Raw genomic sequence first — 17,000 nt, 5'->3', positions numbered from 1 at the left:
ATGATCTTTTTGGTCCCTGAGGTGAGACTGACTGGTGTGTAGTTCCCCAGCTCTTCCTTTTTTTTTTTTTTTCCTTTTAAAATTGGGGATTATATTTCCTCTTTTCCAGTAGGCAGGAACTTCACCTGAGTGCCAAGACTTCTATAATATGATAGCTAATAGCTTGGCAATTATATCCACCAGTTCCCATAGGACCAGCAGATGTATTTTTCAGGTCCCATGGACTTGTGCACCTTCAGTTTCCTTAGATGATCTCAAACCTGATCTTCTCTTACAGCAGGCAGTTCTTCATTCTCCAAGTCCTGCCTTTGCCTTCTCTGACTTAGGTGGCTAGAGTTCTAAAGCTATGTTTTCCAGTCAATATCCTTACAGAGATTTTCAACTTGGACAAACAATCAGGGAACTCTGTTTATTAATATTAAAATTAGAGATAATGGTCTGTATTTCCATAACTGTGAAAGGAAAAACCTTCACTTTGGAACTGGCCACTGTTTCTTTTGCCCCTTTTACTCATACAGGGGGCACATAATCCTGTTCAAACCTAGTCTTATTTGTCTTTAGGATCTTCCAGTGGTTGGACAGGGTGCCTGTAGATTTGGCTCTTTCTACCTTTAAATTTTCCAACACTGTCCCCAAAGACTTTGTACCTCTAGATAGTCCCACAGTAGTTCAATGACTTAGCCAGGGCATGCAAAGACACCAAGTCTGCCAAGTGAAGAAACTTCCCTCCAGTTGGCTGTAAACCAGACCTCACATTAACAGAGAAACCAGGAGCTCAATCCCTCTCTCCTATCCCCACCTCACAGTAATAGTTGCCTCTTAAGGCCATCAAGACACGACCAGGGGCTAAGCTTTTTGTAGTGCAGCCAGTTTGTACAACTTCAGCTTACAGGAAGAGAGTTGTCCTTGTCCCTGTTTCATTTAAAGAGAGTTTTCATGACTAGTGTGCTGCTGCTACATATCCAGGCTGAGCCTGGTGTAAGTTTCCTTTTGGCTCTTGTAACCTGGAAGTTCTTCTGTTTCTTCAGGTCTTTTGGCTCTGTATCACTACCCTTTCATGTAAATCAGTTCTATATGACAACATCCAGAAGCTTCCCAAGTTAGATTGGTCCAGATATATATAGTTTGCCAAAGCAAACATTGAATTTAAATCCCCTGCTCCTTCTCTTTTTCCATTAGTTGAGTCAGAGTAACATCTGCATCCCTCTGAAACAGCAGAGTCAAATCTAGCCACCTGCATCACTGCAAATACACGTGCCATCTGTTTCTTATTAAGGGCTGTCAAATTCACATCATTTAGAACTGTGTCTTTGCTGACAGAGAAGCTGTTCAGAAGTGGCACTGGAAAAATAATGAATGCCAAGGAGATAATCAGAGGAATGTGTTAGTTTTACTTCTCATATAATTTTTATAGTTTCTCATAGTATGCTACAATCATGAGGAATAAAATGGCAAGAGATGGGTTTCCTATCCTGAGACATCTGCCATAGTACAAATCAGTTAATCTAAACAAAGGTACAACTGAAAAGAGGAAAAGGATTTACCAGGAAAATTATGTATGGAAAGGAAAGGTATGGTGGATGCTGCTATGCTTAACCATCCTGTTCTTACCTACTAGTGAGGAAAATAGATTAATGTAATATTGCCATGGAGACATGGCCTTAGTGACACTGTCTTCATATCAAACAAATCTATAAATCATCATGCTGTCCCCACACAGTAGAAACATCAGAAGCATAAAAGAGAGAGGGCCCTGATAACTACCAAAAGACTGAGGCAGGTTGAGCTTGACCTTGATAAGGAGTGCCTGATTTTCCTCCCAAATTCAGAAGGTTGTAGTTCAAAGAACTTCTGGAAAATGGGAGCCTGTTGCTGACCCCTGATAAAGACCAAAAGTGAAGAAAGCAGAGCTGTCACCTGCTAAAACTGAACCAGACAAATGCCTTGAAGTCCAGGAGGGTGACAACTGTGTCAGAAAGAGTAATGTTTATTGCTTTCTGCAGAAACGGTGTAACAGGCTCAATGACTGAAATGCATGAATGAACTACAATTACTCTTCTGTGTCTTTCTCTTGCACTGATCATGTTCATGTTCAGTTTAGCAAGTTGCTCTTCAAGGTACATCAGAAAGTGGATAGAGATGTAGCAGGTCCTCTCTCTGAGACAGACAGCCAGAGGGTGGTGTAATTTGGATTGTAATGCTAGGAAGCTTCTAGTCGTTCCTTTATGGCGTGCTTTACTAATTGCCTCCTAGAGTGAGTTCTGAGTCATGTTTAACATGGCAGCTAATGCAATATCAGGTTGTTAGCTAATGCCATGTTAGCGATTAGAGTCTTCTAAGGAAAGAGATTATGTCAGAACATTATTCTGTGCCACCATCCTGATTACTAAATTATCATTGGCAGTAGTGCATTTATTATTTGATTAAAAGTTGCTGTTTACCCATTAATGAAAATCAACTGTTATAGGTGAGCTGACAGCTTTTATGAAGAGAGCATAAAATGAAAGTAAAGAAGACCTGAAACACTGCACCTGCAAATTGTTAATGCTTTTTCATCTCAGCCTGGAATTCTCAGACCACTTGAGCCTGTGTTTGGGCTTTTGTCCTATAACAATCAGCAGGGTTGTGCTTGGAAGGAAAGATTGGTAGGGTGGCTTCTTGTCTGTAAGGGATGTAAGGCTGTTGTGTCCCATGTCAAAATGAAGTTGTGAGACTTGTGGGAGATCCTGGAGGTCCTCTTCCATCAGCATCCTAGAATACACATTATACTGATGCAAAGATTCTGTCTGTGGCTTACAGGTTCAGGAAAGCAGGTTTCCTTTCACATATTTCTTGTATACATACATGCTCAGCTTCATGCCGGCAAAATTGGTGTTTTGTTCTATGTATTTATTTATGTTTGTTTGTTTGTTTATTTTTTCCTAACCAAGTTTAAATAACATGAAACAGTTGAGTTTGTTTTCTTTCCGCAGAAATGCAGTCAGTAATCTGCTGGGGATGAGGAGAATCTGTATCTCTTCCTTGCTGGGAACAGAAAAGAAAAAATAGTAACACTTTAGCTAAATAGTTATTCCATTTTAGCTATGTGTCATCTCATTCTTTCAGCGGTGTGAAAGTAGAGAAACGTTACATCAGTGTTACACTAGGAGGCAATGTTTTGCTCCTTACAGCCATTCTTAAAGTAAACTGTAGACTCAGGTAATTCACACTGTGAAGTTGAGGACTTTTATTTAAATTTTCTTGAAAAAACATTGCTCTTGAGCTGAAAGAAATTCTAAAAGAAGAGATCAAGGTCATCATAATCATGAAAGTAATTTGTGTTGTTCTTAACTTACATGTAAAGAAGGATTATTTGTTTTAATATAGCAGTCTCTGACCTGAGATGGCCACTTTCTTGAATAAAACATTTTAATGTGAACATGTGTTAGATGAATAAATGCTTTCTACAGAAGATGGCCAAAACTAAGTGCTTCTGTACAAGCAGTTCCAAAGATGGTCTTCAAAAAATTCAGCCTGGACCAGTTTCCATAAAGGGTTGTAAATTCCATGTTGTTTACATTCTGGCTTTTTTCTTATTAGGTTGCTTGGCCTCAAAATTCTGGAGGGGTTAGAACGCAAAACGACGATGGAAAAAGGGTGTTTCTCCCCACCTAAGCTCAGGAATAAAACATGGTTTTGAAGAGAACTTGTGCAGGACAAGTTTGCTATTTGTGTGATTACACTTGAGAGTTTTTTTCCCTGGAAAATGGCGTAAATCATAGTACTGGGATATGTAATTTATGAATAAGGCAAGGCCATACACATAAAAATTTGGGATATTTTGGCCAGTTTGGGTTCATTTTGATTATGTTTGGCAAACAGGCAGTGTTTTCTGACAGACAAAGGGCTGGACTGATGCACAGAGCTGGGATTATAACCAAGATCCAGCACTGGCCAGTTGTGTGTCCTAAACCACAATAATTCCATGCCTTACTTTCCCTGTCAGTGAAAGAATGAGGTATTAACTCTCACCTTTTAATACTTTGATACCTATTAATAAAAATCACTATGTCAATTTTAGTTATATGTTACTTTTTGGTGGCTTGGATTTTATTTTTATTTTTCCTAAGCCTTTAGAGCAGTTATTAATGAAGCACTTTCACATTCAAACAGACTGGGGAGGTAGCATGTTAAATAGCATGGATATGGGCAGAATGGAGTCTGTCTTAAATAACCTGGATGAGTGGTGCGGCGCACAGCTCTGCTCTCCATTAGCCATGCTGCTGGCACCCTCCTATCCTGTATAAGTACGTGAGCAGGGTGAGAATAAGATCAAGGAGTAGATCTAGCTAAAAACCATCCAAGCAAAAATAAGTTTATATCTATTTATTTTGGCTGGATGGGTTCTCCGACCTGCTGCACTACGCAGCCTCCCCAGCAGCTCTGCCAGACGAAGAAGGAAGATGGGTAAGGTAAAAGGGAGAGCACAACTCATGGCTAGGGAATAGCTTATAGGGCCTATGAGCTGCTAGTGTTTGTCTGCTCACTTATTTGTTAAATTGCAGATGATTGATAACCTTGTGAGCTTGTGTTGAGGAATCTTCAGGAGAAGGCTTGTCTCCTGGCCCTTCAAGATTTCTGTTCAATGCAGAGAAAACTTAAGGATCAGAACAAAGCTCTGCTCAAGAATCCTGGAGTATGCAAAAGAGGTGTGGGCTGAGAGAAAGTCATGGAACAAGCAGGCTATCTGTGCGTACAGGGCCTGGGCTGTGCTGCAGAGCTCCTCTCTTGAGCTTAGCTGCTCCTCTTTATATGGTGCATCAGCTGGGCTAAGGGGTCTCTGTACTCCCTCAGGTCAGTAAGTCCTGAAGGGCTACAAAAAAAGCCTTGGTATTTCTGACTTGCTGGTTTTTATTAATATGTCTCCTTTTGTTATATGTCTGTTGTGCAATAGGAAAAGGGCCAAACAAGGGTGTCTAGGGCTTTGGTACCATTTCAGTATTCAAATCTATGCATGTATACCTCTAGTAACCACTGAGGAACCATTTAGAGAGCTCCTTTTGGGGTGCTAGCAGGTACTACTTGAGGGACCGTTCAGCAGCCCACAGAGTCCCACTGCTGTTGCTTGTTCCTCAGCTTTGAAGCTGCTCCCTGTGGGTATAAAGGCTATCCCAGGATTTGGCCTTTGGAAACATTGCCTATTAATATCTTGCAAACAAGTGAAAGATTATATGAGCTGATTTCTATTTGCTTTTCATTTTCAATAGACTACTTGATAATTTCCTTTAAATAATTTCCTTTAGTTTAAAACACAACCTAAATCATGAATTCTGACAACAGCATTTAATCTAGGTAAATCAAGTCAAACAGAATTTGTTTTATTTTTTTTCAGTTGGTTTCTGTTCTAACCTTTCTAATTACAATAATCTTATGCACCACATGAAGTTTCATTCACATTGCTTGGACATTAAATGAACTATTAGGTAGTGTAGGATTAAAGCAACATCAAAGCCCTCACAGATCTCCAGCATTATGCAAAACCTCTCATTTTCCTTTTGACTTAAAACACCATGAAGATTATAGGTTGTATTCAATAATTATACTAGCACTGCTCTTTCCTGTCTATGGGTAAAGCTATGTCAGCATTTCTATTATAATCCCCCAGTTTCAAAGTGCTTTATTATTTGTCCATAAAAATTTGTTCTGGGATAGAATCTGGTATTAAACTCTCGCTCTAGGATAAGTAGAAGAAAACCTATTTAAACATTTGGTGACTGCTCCCTGGTCTTAGAGACAGTAGAGATGGTATGCGCATTTTAAAGCAGGCAACATCAGTGCCTGAAAATTCTCTACCAGTTCTACAATTCAAAATCAGCTCTATTTTCTACAGTGAATGTTGGCAGGTTGCTATTAGACTGCTTGGTGCATTTGTTCTTTCTTCTTTCTGAATCAGAGAAGGGACAGAGGGACACAAATATAAAGCACTCAAATCTCAGAGTAAACTTTGCCAGTGACCTCTGACACCGGGGCTGCTGCACTGAACCGTCTGGCTCAGAAAAGTGGTGAGGTGGTAAAAAGGAATATGTATAAGGAGTGAGGTGGGAATAAAAACAAGCCTCTGGGAAAGGCTCCGTGCTTTTAAAGCTGCTGCAACCAAGACCCTGCACACTGTGCTCGCTAATAAGAAAATGGTTGCAGAAGAGGATAAGGAATGGAAGGAGTTTTTTTCTTTGTGAGGAGTGCTCTGGTGTGCTCACATTAGTATTATGTATCTTAAAAGTAGGATGAACTGTAGAAACGTAGGATAGGTTAAGGATATTATATCTACACATGAGCAAAAAGTAGACTGTATTGGTAGAAGAGTAAGTTAAGAGATGTTAGTAGGGTACCCTGTGACAGCACTTTATAAACAGTCCCTGTACTGGACTAACTTTCCAAATGGTACCAGTTGCTACAGACAGCAGGTTGCCAACAGATAAGTGCCATGAAAGTGTGAGGCATCAACCTAAAGAGCTGTGAGCTTGGTGTATCACAGCTGTCTTCTCTGGAGGCTCTCAGACAGAACATGTCTTTGGGCATTTTGGTTTGATTTTTCCCTTCTTACTGCAAGCACTGTTCTGTCCTTGCTTTAATTCTAGAATCAGAAATTCACTGGACCATAGAATTACAGAATGGTTTGGGCTGGAAGGGACCTTTGAAGGTCAAACCTTAAAGTTCCAACCCCTCTTGCCATAGACAGGGAGATCTTCAACTAGATCACGTTGCTCAAAGCCCCGTCCAACCTATCCTTGGACACTGCAAGGGATGCGGCAGCCACAGCTTCTCTGGGCAGCCTGTGCCAGGGTCTCAGTACCCTCATTGTAAAAAATTGTCTCCTCATGTCCAGTCTAAATCCACCCCCTTTCAGTTTAAAGCCACGTGTTTTGTCATTATAGGCTCTGGTAAAAATTCTGCCTTTATCTTTCTCATAAGCCCCCTTCATAAACTGAAAAGCTGCAGTAAGGTCTCCCTGAAGCCTTCTCTTTTCCAGGCTGAACAACTCCAGATGTCTCATCCTCTCTCCATAGGAGAGGTTTTCCAGCTCTCTGACCATTTTTGTGGCCCTCCTCTCGACCCACTCCAACACATCTATGTCTTTCTTGTAGTGGGGACCCCATACTGATGTGGGGATCTCATGAGATGAGAGCAGAGGGTAAGAATCACTTCCCTTGACCTGCTGGCCAGGGATGGAACCCAGGATATGATTTGCTTTATGGACACATGTTACTGGCTCTTGTCCAAGTTTCCATCCAGCAGTATCCCTGAGTCCTTCTCTGCAGGGGTGCTCTCAATCCATTCATCCCCCGGTCTGCATTGATACTGGGGATTGCCCTGACCCACAGGGCCACTCTCAGAATGGGTTTCTCATCCTGTAAATTCAGATACCATTCAAAAAGCTACCTACATTTTGGCATACATTGTAGCGGATATAAGCATTCCCCATAGACCTTGAAATTTCAGGAGTCTCTTAGCAGTCCTCCTTGTAGGATGTAAGCCAGTTTGCCCCAAACTGAGTCCTCTTTACGCAAGAAGAGGGTGACTGCACCTTTTAGGATGGGGAAATGTCTTCTCTGAGTATAGAAAGGCTCACACACCACCATGACCTAGGGTTCAGATCTATCTCTAACATGAGTTCCACTGACCTGCTGCTGCAGATCATGTGCGTGTGCATAGTTAATGTGCATGTGGCTGCGCTAAGACCAGCGGTGTTGTCTGGGAGAGTCTCCATGTGTAACATGGAAAGGTGAAAGGACGAGTTCAGAACAGCAAAACCTGTAATCAACTCTAGGCTTTCAGCTGAATCTTCTCAAAACCCTTTCAGTTTAAGACAATACCTCCTCTTCATCTTATTTTAACTTCCCTCCCCAAATTTATCTATCCTGCTTCTCCAGGCACAATGATCTCCCAGCTCTCTTTATGAATTTGGCATCCCACTGGCATCTGTCTCTTAATTTTCCTCAGACTTTTATGGTGAGATTCCAGTTATATGAGTAGCAATTCCCTCAACATGCAATGTATTTTGCGACAGCTATGGCACCTTTCATGAACAGGTTCAGGATGTTTTTATTTTTCAGACCTCTTTATTAGAAGAAAATGTCTATGGATTTCAGCTCCAGCTGGAGCACTGCCTACTGTGTACATGGGTCACCTTATCCCTGTGGAGCAATTGGACCGTGACTTCATACCCAGCCCAGGTACCATGGCTCTTCCCTGACCTCTGTCTCTGGCTCGTCTTTCCACTCCCCCTCCACTGTTTCTGTCCTGTTTACACAGTGAGATTTGTGTGTCTGGAATTCCCTCTTATGCTGCTTGCGTATCACGGGCTGTAGGCTTTTCAGTAGCGTAATATAACTCCTTTGTATTTAACGCTATGTTAAACACAGAATATGTTAGGTGAACTTTGTATTGTATGGTGGGTTTATTTCAGCGCTGACAACTTCAAGCACCTCAGAATTGCCGTTAGATCAGTCTCCTCTTCAGTGAATGTGGCCAGAAGCCCAAAGAGACAACTACATGGACGTAAAGTTCTTGTGCAGTATGGGTGTCACAGTGAAGACAGTCTGTGACCCTGCACTAGGCTGCAGGGCAGGCTTCTCTGCAGAAACTCTGCTTTAGCACGGACGTGGACCTTCAGCCTGGCAGAGCTAAAACATCTTCCCGATTTGTCTCTACCGTCTTACCAGAAAGACGACTTGACTTCTGCCTGACTTGCATCAGTTTGAATTCAAAACCTTGCCACAGTGGCTGAATTATGCTTATTTGTTGCTTAATTTTGGAGCCCCAGAAGGGAGCGTCTTGGTTAGGGAAGGATGTTAGTCAGGAAGGACTACCGAGTAAAGAACTGCATTTAAGCCGTCTCAGTTCAGGCAAAACTGCTGAGAAGTCTGTTAAGTTACTGACAGAATCATTCTTCACAGCTGTCAGCCCTTATCCATACACTAGAAGGATCATTAATGCAGCTAAAATGGAGTATCTGTCACTCTCGTGCCAACACACAGCATACTTCCCGTAAATACTATTTAAAAGGGCTTCAGTCCAGAGTGTTACTTAGTTGCTTCAGAGGACAGTAAAACTTTACTACACTTGACTTTTGTCACTGCTACAAGCTTTTTAATAAAGTTCTGTACCACACATTCCTAATAAGAAGGCAACATGCATTTTCTTGCCACTTAGTGTCAGGATGAAGCAAAGGAATGATAAAATAAGGACAGCTAGGAAGATAAGTGAATATCTACTGCATTTTAATTACAAAGCTAATAAAATTAGACTGGCATAACTCAAAATCTTTTGCTGTTGCACTCAAAAGTAATGTGAAAATATGGATAGAAAAAATCAAGAGAAATAAAGAGTTTTTTCAAGAAGCTATTTTATTAACATTACAAAGTTTAACCCATTTAACTGAATACTGCACTTCTCTGAAACTGCATATTGGTGAAAAATAGGCTGAAAAGCATCTCAGCATCATCTCTGTGATTTTATAATACCCAGCTGATTTTATCAGTTATCAGCTGATGAGTTGCCCAGTCCTACAGTCAGGTTTCTCTGCTCATTTTTATGAAAGTAGGGCTCATTTCTGAGTCTCAGAGAAATTGCAGTTTACTTTTGTGTTGTTTGTCGGTTTTTGGTTTGGTTTTTTTTTTTCTTTCTTTTTTTTCCCCCTCTTCTCCTTTTAATTTCTCTTATGACCTTCAAGGTAAATAAAAGATTTATATTTTTTCTGTTTTTGAATAGTCAGGACCCTTTTCATCTTGGAGTCTGCTTCAGCTTTTGATTAATATTGTTTCTTGACATTTAGATCTGAATTTTAACGCTATTATACTTTTTTATTTTTGCTGATTGACTCTAGATTATATTTATTTCTCTGGATATGTTTTTTTTTTATTATTGTTTTGGGTTTTTTTTGGTGGTAATTTACAAAACTCTTGTGTAGATTACCCATACAAACGCAGTGGCATTTGTATGAAAACATGTTGCTAGCATTTAGATAATAAAGATCAAATGGCCCGAAGTCCTGAATCTAATTCTGTGGAACCTGAGCCTGAAATAATTCATCCAGACAGTAAAGGTGAAATTGCAATTCTCAGAAGAGAAGTGGTTTAATTCTGGAGGTACGTTTTCTGAATTTCTCTTGGCCTTGGGCTGGAATAGATGAAGACTGTAAAAAATAATATCCTTTTTATAATTTTAAAGGTATCATTTTGGGGTGTTTTAGCTTGAAAGGGACTTATTCTGAAGCATTTTTAAATTACATAACCATATCAGATGCGCCATGAGGGACTCAAATGGGAGTCACCTCCTGGCATGTCTTTCCCTGCCTTTTCTTGGATTTTCCTCAGTCTGACTTACCTTATGAGAAAAGAAGGATCTCAACTAGGTGAGATGCAAAAGGGGCACCTTTTTCATTTTTAAAACATGACAACTCTGATTCCCTCTGTTCTGCACCTTGTGCGGTCACTTACACATGAATGAGGGGGTGTAAATTGTTTCCTTTGGCTTACTTCAAACTCTAATTTCAGCCAAAAATGGTATAAAAATCAATCACTATGGAGTTTGAGTAGAGCTACAGTAAAAACAAGGCACAGAAGGTGATGGGAGAATTGAAGTCTGTGAACTGTCATTTCCAAAGGAATCTAACTTTTACTAAACCCTAGTATTGTGTAGATATTTGGTGCCTGTTTGTTAAAGCATAGCTATATTGTAATGATATTGTTACCCTGCATATTCCCCATTGATGGTACGCTATAAATTGTTTAAGAAAAAAATTCAACTGAAGAATATGAATTTTGCAGCTTTTTTCAGCTGCCAGGGAAACTCTGCTCTCAAATTTGGTAAAATACCTGCTTGGTGTCTTGATCTTTGAGTACATGTTCCAAGGTCATCTCTTTTTTTCAGACTTTAATGGATTTCTCAGGTTTCTCAAACATTGTTTACATGTTTAAATTCTCGTAATAGTTTTGGTTTGACCTTGGGGGATACAAAAGTGGATTTAAAAGGTGATGGGTAAAGAAAGAAAAAATAGCATTTCAAAGTTTTGTTTTGCTTTAAAAAGAACAGATTTTCTAAATATTTTACAACACCAAGCCCTTCTGCTGTTGTCTGCTGGGTCCACTGGCAAATAACAAATTCTTTACTCCAAAACAATATAAATTATCAGAGAAGTAACAAAATGGTCTTATAGAAAGGGACTAAAAGTTTAAGCAATTGAGTGAAGAGATTTTTAGCATGCTCTAAACAACTCATTTTGCAGTACATTACCCCAAGCATTCTGGTGGCAACAAAGCAGTCACCCTAAAAATGAAGCAATTTTATTTCACCTGCCTATTGAAATGCTTTGATACTGTTGGAGGAAATGCCACATTTCCTAAAGAGGCATTAGGAAAGAAAGGAACTACAGGCATTTTTGACTAATGGCAAATGTGGGAGAGGAAGCCTGCCATGTTTCTGAAGGTACTGGCTGTCAAGGAGTATCTACTGGCTCTTAGAGGGGAAAAAAGTGTTAGAGGAAAAAGTGTGCTTGTCGCTTATGACAGACGCCTGTGAAAATACATGAGGCAGCTCTGTGAAAAAGATTGTCAGTACAGCTCTGGACAAGCCAGGTCAGGTACCAGAAGCAGCCTTAAAAGGCCAAGTTGTTTTGTCTTTACTGATAAAGTGTCTCAAGTCAGCTAATGTGGGTTAACTGATTGAGCAATTCTTTTTGGTGTCTCAGAGAGCCTACTTGTCAGGGTACATATTAATATCTTTACGGACTTTATATGGCAGCTAGGATCTGTAACTCCCACCAGGCTTGTCTCCATTAGTGATGTGGGATATAGTGCCATCGTTTGTGCACGTCCCCTGTTTCTTAGCTTGAGTTGGGCTCTGCAGTGTTAAAACCAAACCAAACCAAAACAAAGCCCTGAACTATTCATTAAACAACTTTGACAGAAAATAACTTCATAAGGTTATGATTAGTCTATGCAGAAGCATAAAATGTTGAGTAAATGCCTCTGCTAAGCACTAACTGTGTAACTAAATTCTTTTTCCAAGCATCTACAACTCAGCGAACCATGATTTATTAGTCTTCAGAGTACTAATACAGAGGACTTCCGAGTACTTCAGTCTCTGTTTGTCAAATGAAGGGATGGATGCATAACCTTAAAAGCAACACCAGACATGTTACAAATGAAACTTCTAACAATGACAGCTAATTAATTATAGCCCATGTAAGCCACAAAATAAAACTGACTTTAGCTTTTGCATCACACCACCATGCTTTCCTATGAAAAAATTCTCTTTTTTCCCCAAACATGTAATGAATGTGGGATCTTCAATTGGATGTGTCTTCAGGTTGGGTTCTCAACATCTTTATTCTCTTTTCCAGCCTCTCCATCCATTCATTTCTGAGCCTAAGGACAGAAACACGGATTAGCTTGCCCAGACAATTTTACAGGGAACAGGTTAATACCCTTCATGTTTCGCACTGGTGGTATGCTTTGGTGCTCATTCCCAGTTGTCATGCAGACTGACCTGTCCCTTTAGAGTGCTTTGCTGGACAGCACTTGAGGACCAGCTCTTAAACCCCGATGAGGGCTCAGCTGAGATCTGTGGTTCATCTTCACCATGCGGTGTCTCAAGTGCCTGTGTATGCTGGATTGCCCTGTCACCTGCACTGGAGATTGCCTGCTGCCACCTGGTGGGTGGCATCACCCGACATCTCCCCAGTCGCCCTCCTCCTCAGAAGTGGCTTAAAAAGAGTACTGCATAGAGGCCGCTGAGCACTGTGTGGCTTGGAAGCGCTGCGTGTGTTGAAACTTCTGCTAGAACCATAGTGCACAGCTTTAAGTGATAAGTGGCATTTTGTGTGTTTTGGGGTGGTTTTTTTTCTTAGTATCGAGGTACCACAGAAAGACGGCCTCAAATAGAAAAGACAGAATTTCACAATTGAGGACTCAGTCAAGACACAAAGATCATGTCAGTTACAAATGGATAAAACATACTAGACATTAATTTCAGTGTTCCTTCATCCAGTGTTATTAATGCAAGGCCACCCTTGCTCTTATATTTTGAAGCACCAATATAAAGAGAGGTATGAGGGAGATTTTGAAAAATAAAAAATGTTTACTCCTTGAATGATCTCAAACCAAAATACCCATCTTTACAAGAGCCTTTAGCTTATGGAGACTTCACGTGAAGTAAAACTACTGATCTTGCTGAGGACTGATCTTCCTCATTGTGGTTGATTAAAGTAAGTATAAATGATTGACGTAAATACAGCTATGGATGACAATTGCCTTGGCCAGTCAGTGCACTTAAACTGTCTGTTTTATTATGGATTTACCTTATTCAAAATTAAGATAGTGAATTCAAACTACGCTCTTGTGAAAACAAGGCTATAGAGAAAGAAGGTGGGTCAGGTACACATCTGTGTTAGGTCTGATGTGAACATAAGTCTTGATGTTCAAGACAAACCTGCATTGCTAGATATTGTCTTGGTAACTTCAGAAAGTTCTACACTTCAGATCAATTTCAGAATAAGAGTGGAATAAGAGTGAATTATTCTCTTATTAAGTTAATTATTCTCTTATTCTCTAAGTCATAGCTTAGATATGTTAGGATTAGCATACCAATTTGTGAAGATACATTATTTTCTAAAAATCTAAGAAAAATATTTTCAGCTTTCATTGCATGACTTAAATATAGGTATCACTTTTCTTTAAAAAAGAATTACAGTGCAAAGTCAAATAATATTTCTGGATGCAAACTACCCACTTTGTTAGAGCACTTCTTCGCTGACGTTCTTTTTCAATCTGCAGGTATCGAGTTTGTTGTTCAATCGTCTTTTCCCAGAAGTTCCTCAGGTCACTAGTTTCACATCCTCTCACTTCATGACGTATGTATTGGCTATTCATTTTCTCTAAAGGAGAAATCTGAAAAAGCATATGACAAGTTATTGGTTCCTTGTCTGTTTTCGTGGCTAAAGCGCACTCTTGCTGTTTTGGATTTTCACAGCATTGGGGTCACACAGTTTGGTTTTGGTTTTGTGTTTGTCTTCTTTTGAAGCATCAGGGTAACAGTGGGCATGACTCACTATTTCAGCTTTTCATTCCTAGCTATGACACTTGAGAATATGCTGTCTTCAGTGATTCTTGCTAATTGACCGCAAATATCTCTCACTTCCACTTGCCTGCAACCTTTAAGAGCACACTGCAGGAGAGTTCTGTTGTATTCTCTAGTAAAAAAATCTCATAAATCGAAAGGGAATACAAAATTTGCCAGATTTAGTGGGATTTTTCTCACTGTTTTAATGACCATAATATGACAAAATAACCATTATAGGTTAAGATTAAAACAGTGAAGAAGAAGAGCCCTGGTGATTTGCTGTTAATTCTTATCTTACCTTAGCATTATTCAGGAATGGAGAAATTTTTTTGTGTATAAAAATATGTACATAATTTTATAAGTGTTGATTCGCAAAAGTCAATTCGCTTATTAAATATTTCTCCCTTTTCTGCAATTTTCAAAAGAGAGCAAATTCATTGAATATATTTGTATATCTGTGACAATTCTGTACTCCCACCCTTCATTCAATGTCATACTAAAAATAAATCTTGGAGTGAATTTTATCCTAGAAATCTATCTGTCTCAGGATGACAGTCACAGGCTAACAGTCAAGCCCCTGTATCCCACATTACAGCCAGAAAATCATATCATTACTTTCAAAACTTTGTTAAATATGGAATGAATATATCTATGCTGCCTTCCAAATTGCTGTGTAGTTTTGCATGAACATGCTGGTAGAATATTTTCCAGAACAAGTTTGGTTTTTTTTTAACATGTATTTAGGGCTCTCTCATGCATTGTTTGAATTCACAGGAATTATTTGTAATTTATTTTAATCAGAGCCATAGAGAGCTAGTAAACAAGCCCCTCAAGGCTAGCTTGGAAGAGCTTGAAGAAACTGCTGCCATTCCCCTGCCAGGCATTGTAAGAAAAGCAAAATTGGGAATTGATAATCTTTACAAAATTTAATTTAGAGATTTGGCTGTTTTGTGAAAAACCGTGAGACACATTATGAATACTCTATGAACAGAAAGCAAAGACAGGCCTTTTGAAGAGGTCCCTTTCTTGCTGAGATTTCCCTGTGACTCTCCTGTGGCTCTCTGTAAAACCTCCATACATCTTATGGCCTCCAAATGACAGAAGCACAGTATTTGAGCCTGATTAAAAAAAAAAAAAAAAAAAAAAAAAAGTATTTTTTTCAGGTTCTGAGCAAATTATAGGTGGATGTATAAGTGTTTGCATTAGTCTGTGATGTGAATTGCAAGTACAGCTGAACACCTACAGCTGTGCTAGGGGATAAACAATTCCTTGACAAAAGTTTCCTTAATAAGAATATGTGTTTCTATAAAATATATGTATTCCATAAAAATCCAAATATATATTAATGCCAAACAAAATTTCTTCTCCCAGGTAGCAGTTACTACCCTTTTTAAATTGTTGTGTAACTGGAGTGATCTAGAAATATATGAAAAATACACGGTAACAGCCATCTAGGTGGTTTTTAGACACTTGTTTTAGCCATCTAGTAGGCTTTCCAGTCCAAGAGTTAACCTCTAAGGATAATACTATTTCTGAAGAGCAGCAAGCAAAATTCCCAGATATCTCTGAGGCTCCAAAATAAACTGCCAGGAAATAATGTTTCCTGGTTTCTTTAATCAGAAGTAATCCCAAAGAATAAGAACTTCTTCCTTCTGAATGATTATGAATTCCTGTTTAATACACTATAGATGTACCTTTTCTATATACTATAGATGTATCTTTTCTATATATATGAGGGTGAATATCTCTCCTGAATAAGGCAAAGCTGTGGAACTCATTGCCATGAGGTATAACTGAGTCCAGGTATATGTTTTTATGGTACACCTATCCTTTACTACTTTTAAAAACACTGTCTCCTGGTTTGATTGCATCTATTTTTGTTGCTGGCTTAAAAGTATAGAATAGATGTGCCTCTCCAACACCCCTCTCCACAGCAAAAAAATCCAAAAGAAAAAGCTTTAAACACAGTGAAAGAGAAGTTTGGAATTAGTTTTCATTGCTATTCACCTCACATCTGGTGTTGGATGTTAGAACACTGTTGAGATTACTAAGTATGTATAGTCTACACATTACAGGTTTAGGTAGGTTTTCTGGGTGGGGGAGCAGGAATTAGTGCTTTTCTCTATTATCTGTGAAATTTTACTTTTATGTGCTTGCTCAGGCATACCAAGAACATTGTCCAAACCTTTTATTTTGTGTTAATGTATGGATACATGGGTATTGAATTTTCTCTTATTCAAACCTTAATCTTCATTTTCTTTTCCCCTAATACTGGAGAACTGTTAAATATGTATCAAAGCACCTTAACTTAGAACTTCTGCATCGTTATTTAATTGATCCTTGTACAACCTTGATAAACATGTGTGTCAATGTGTCAGCATTTGCTTTTCTGAACTGTAAAATCATCCTATCCTAAATTACCTTTTGTTTCAATCTGTCTATTTGAGTCTGCTCACGTGCTGATTGTAGGAACTGCATGATAACTCTGCCAAAATAACCCACCTAATTTGCTTTGCCTTTATGCATTCTGTGCCTAGGTATTTGAATTCATCTCTGCTCTGTCATCTATTTCAAAACTGTTGCCATAAGCCTTCAGGGTTGTATAAGAAATCAGAGATATCTAACCTAATCTATCACTTTCACTTGTCCTAAGATAGACTTTTCATGCTAAAACCTCAGCGATGGAAACTCTTTATTTTCCCTCCTACTGCATTTTTTTTCAGAGGTTAAAGGGACAAATGCCTGTATTGTGGCTTTCCACCAGCAGTTATCACGTGGATACACCTTAGTTTCATGCCTAAAAACCTCATTCAATGTAGCTAGCAAAAGGGACATCGCTTAATATGGAAAGAGAAGAGTGGAAAAGACTTAATGAAAGAAGCCTCCAAAGCAGCCTTAAC

The 17,000-nt window shown here is 39.2% G+C and overlaps 1 protein-coding gene across 1 annotated transcript; it reads right to left on the bottom strand.

Moving 5' to 3' along the window:
* Positions 1-12,328: 12,328 nt before the first annotated feature.
* LOC136005781 (protein FAM240B-like) lies at positions 12,329-13,910 on the bottom strand. Its single transcript, XM_065663599.1, has 2 exons — positions 13,771-13,910; positions 12,329-12,407 (listed from the first exon to the last, which is right to left on the bottom strand). The coding sequence occupies exons 1-2, from the start codon at positions 13,908-13,910 to the stop codon at positions 12,329-12,331; spliced, it is 219 nt and encodes a 72-aa protein (XP_065519671.1).
* Positions 13,911-17,000: the final 3,090 nt, after the last annotated feature.

This window comes from Lathamus discolor, chromosome Z (assembly GCF_037157495.1).
Source record: "Lathamus discolor isolate bLatDis1 chromosome Z, bLatDis1.hap1, whole genome shotgun sequence".
Lineage (NCBI taxonomy): Eukaryota > Metazoa > Chordata > Aves > Psittaciformes > Psittacidae > Lathamus > Lathamus discolor.
This window is presented reverse-complemented; position numbering and strand designations above follow the sequence as displayed.

Excerpts from the sequence above, each read along its gene's own strand:
- LOC136005781 (XM_065663599.1), bottom strand. The coding sequence starts at position 13,910 with ATGAATAGCCAATACATACGTCATGAAGTGAGAGGATGTGAAACTAGT. Across the intron at positions 12,408-13,770 it reads CGAAGAAGTGCTCTAACAAA|GCTCAGAAATGAATGGATGG; the intron begins GTGGGTAGTTTG and ends TTCTGTCCTTAG.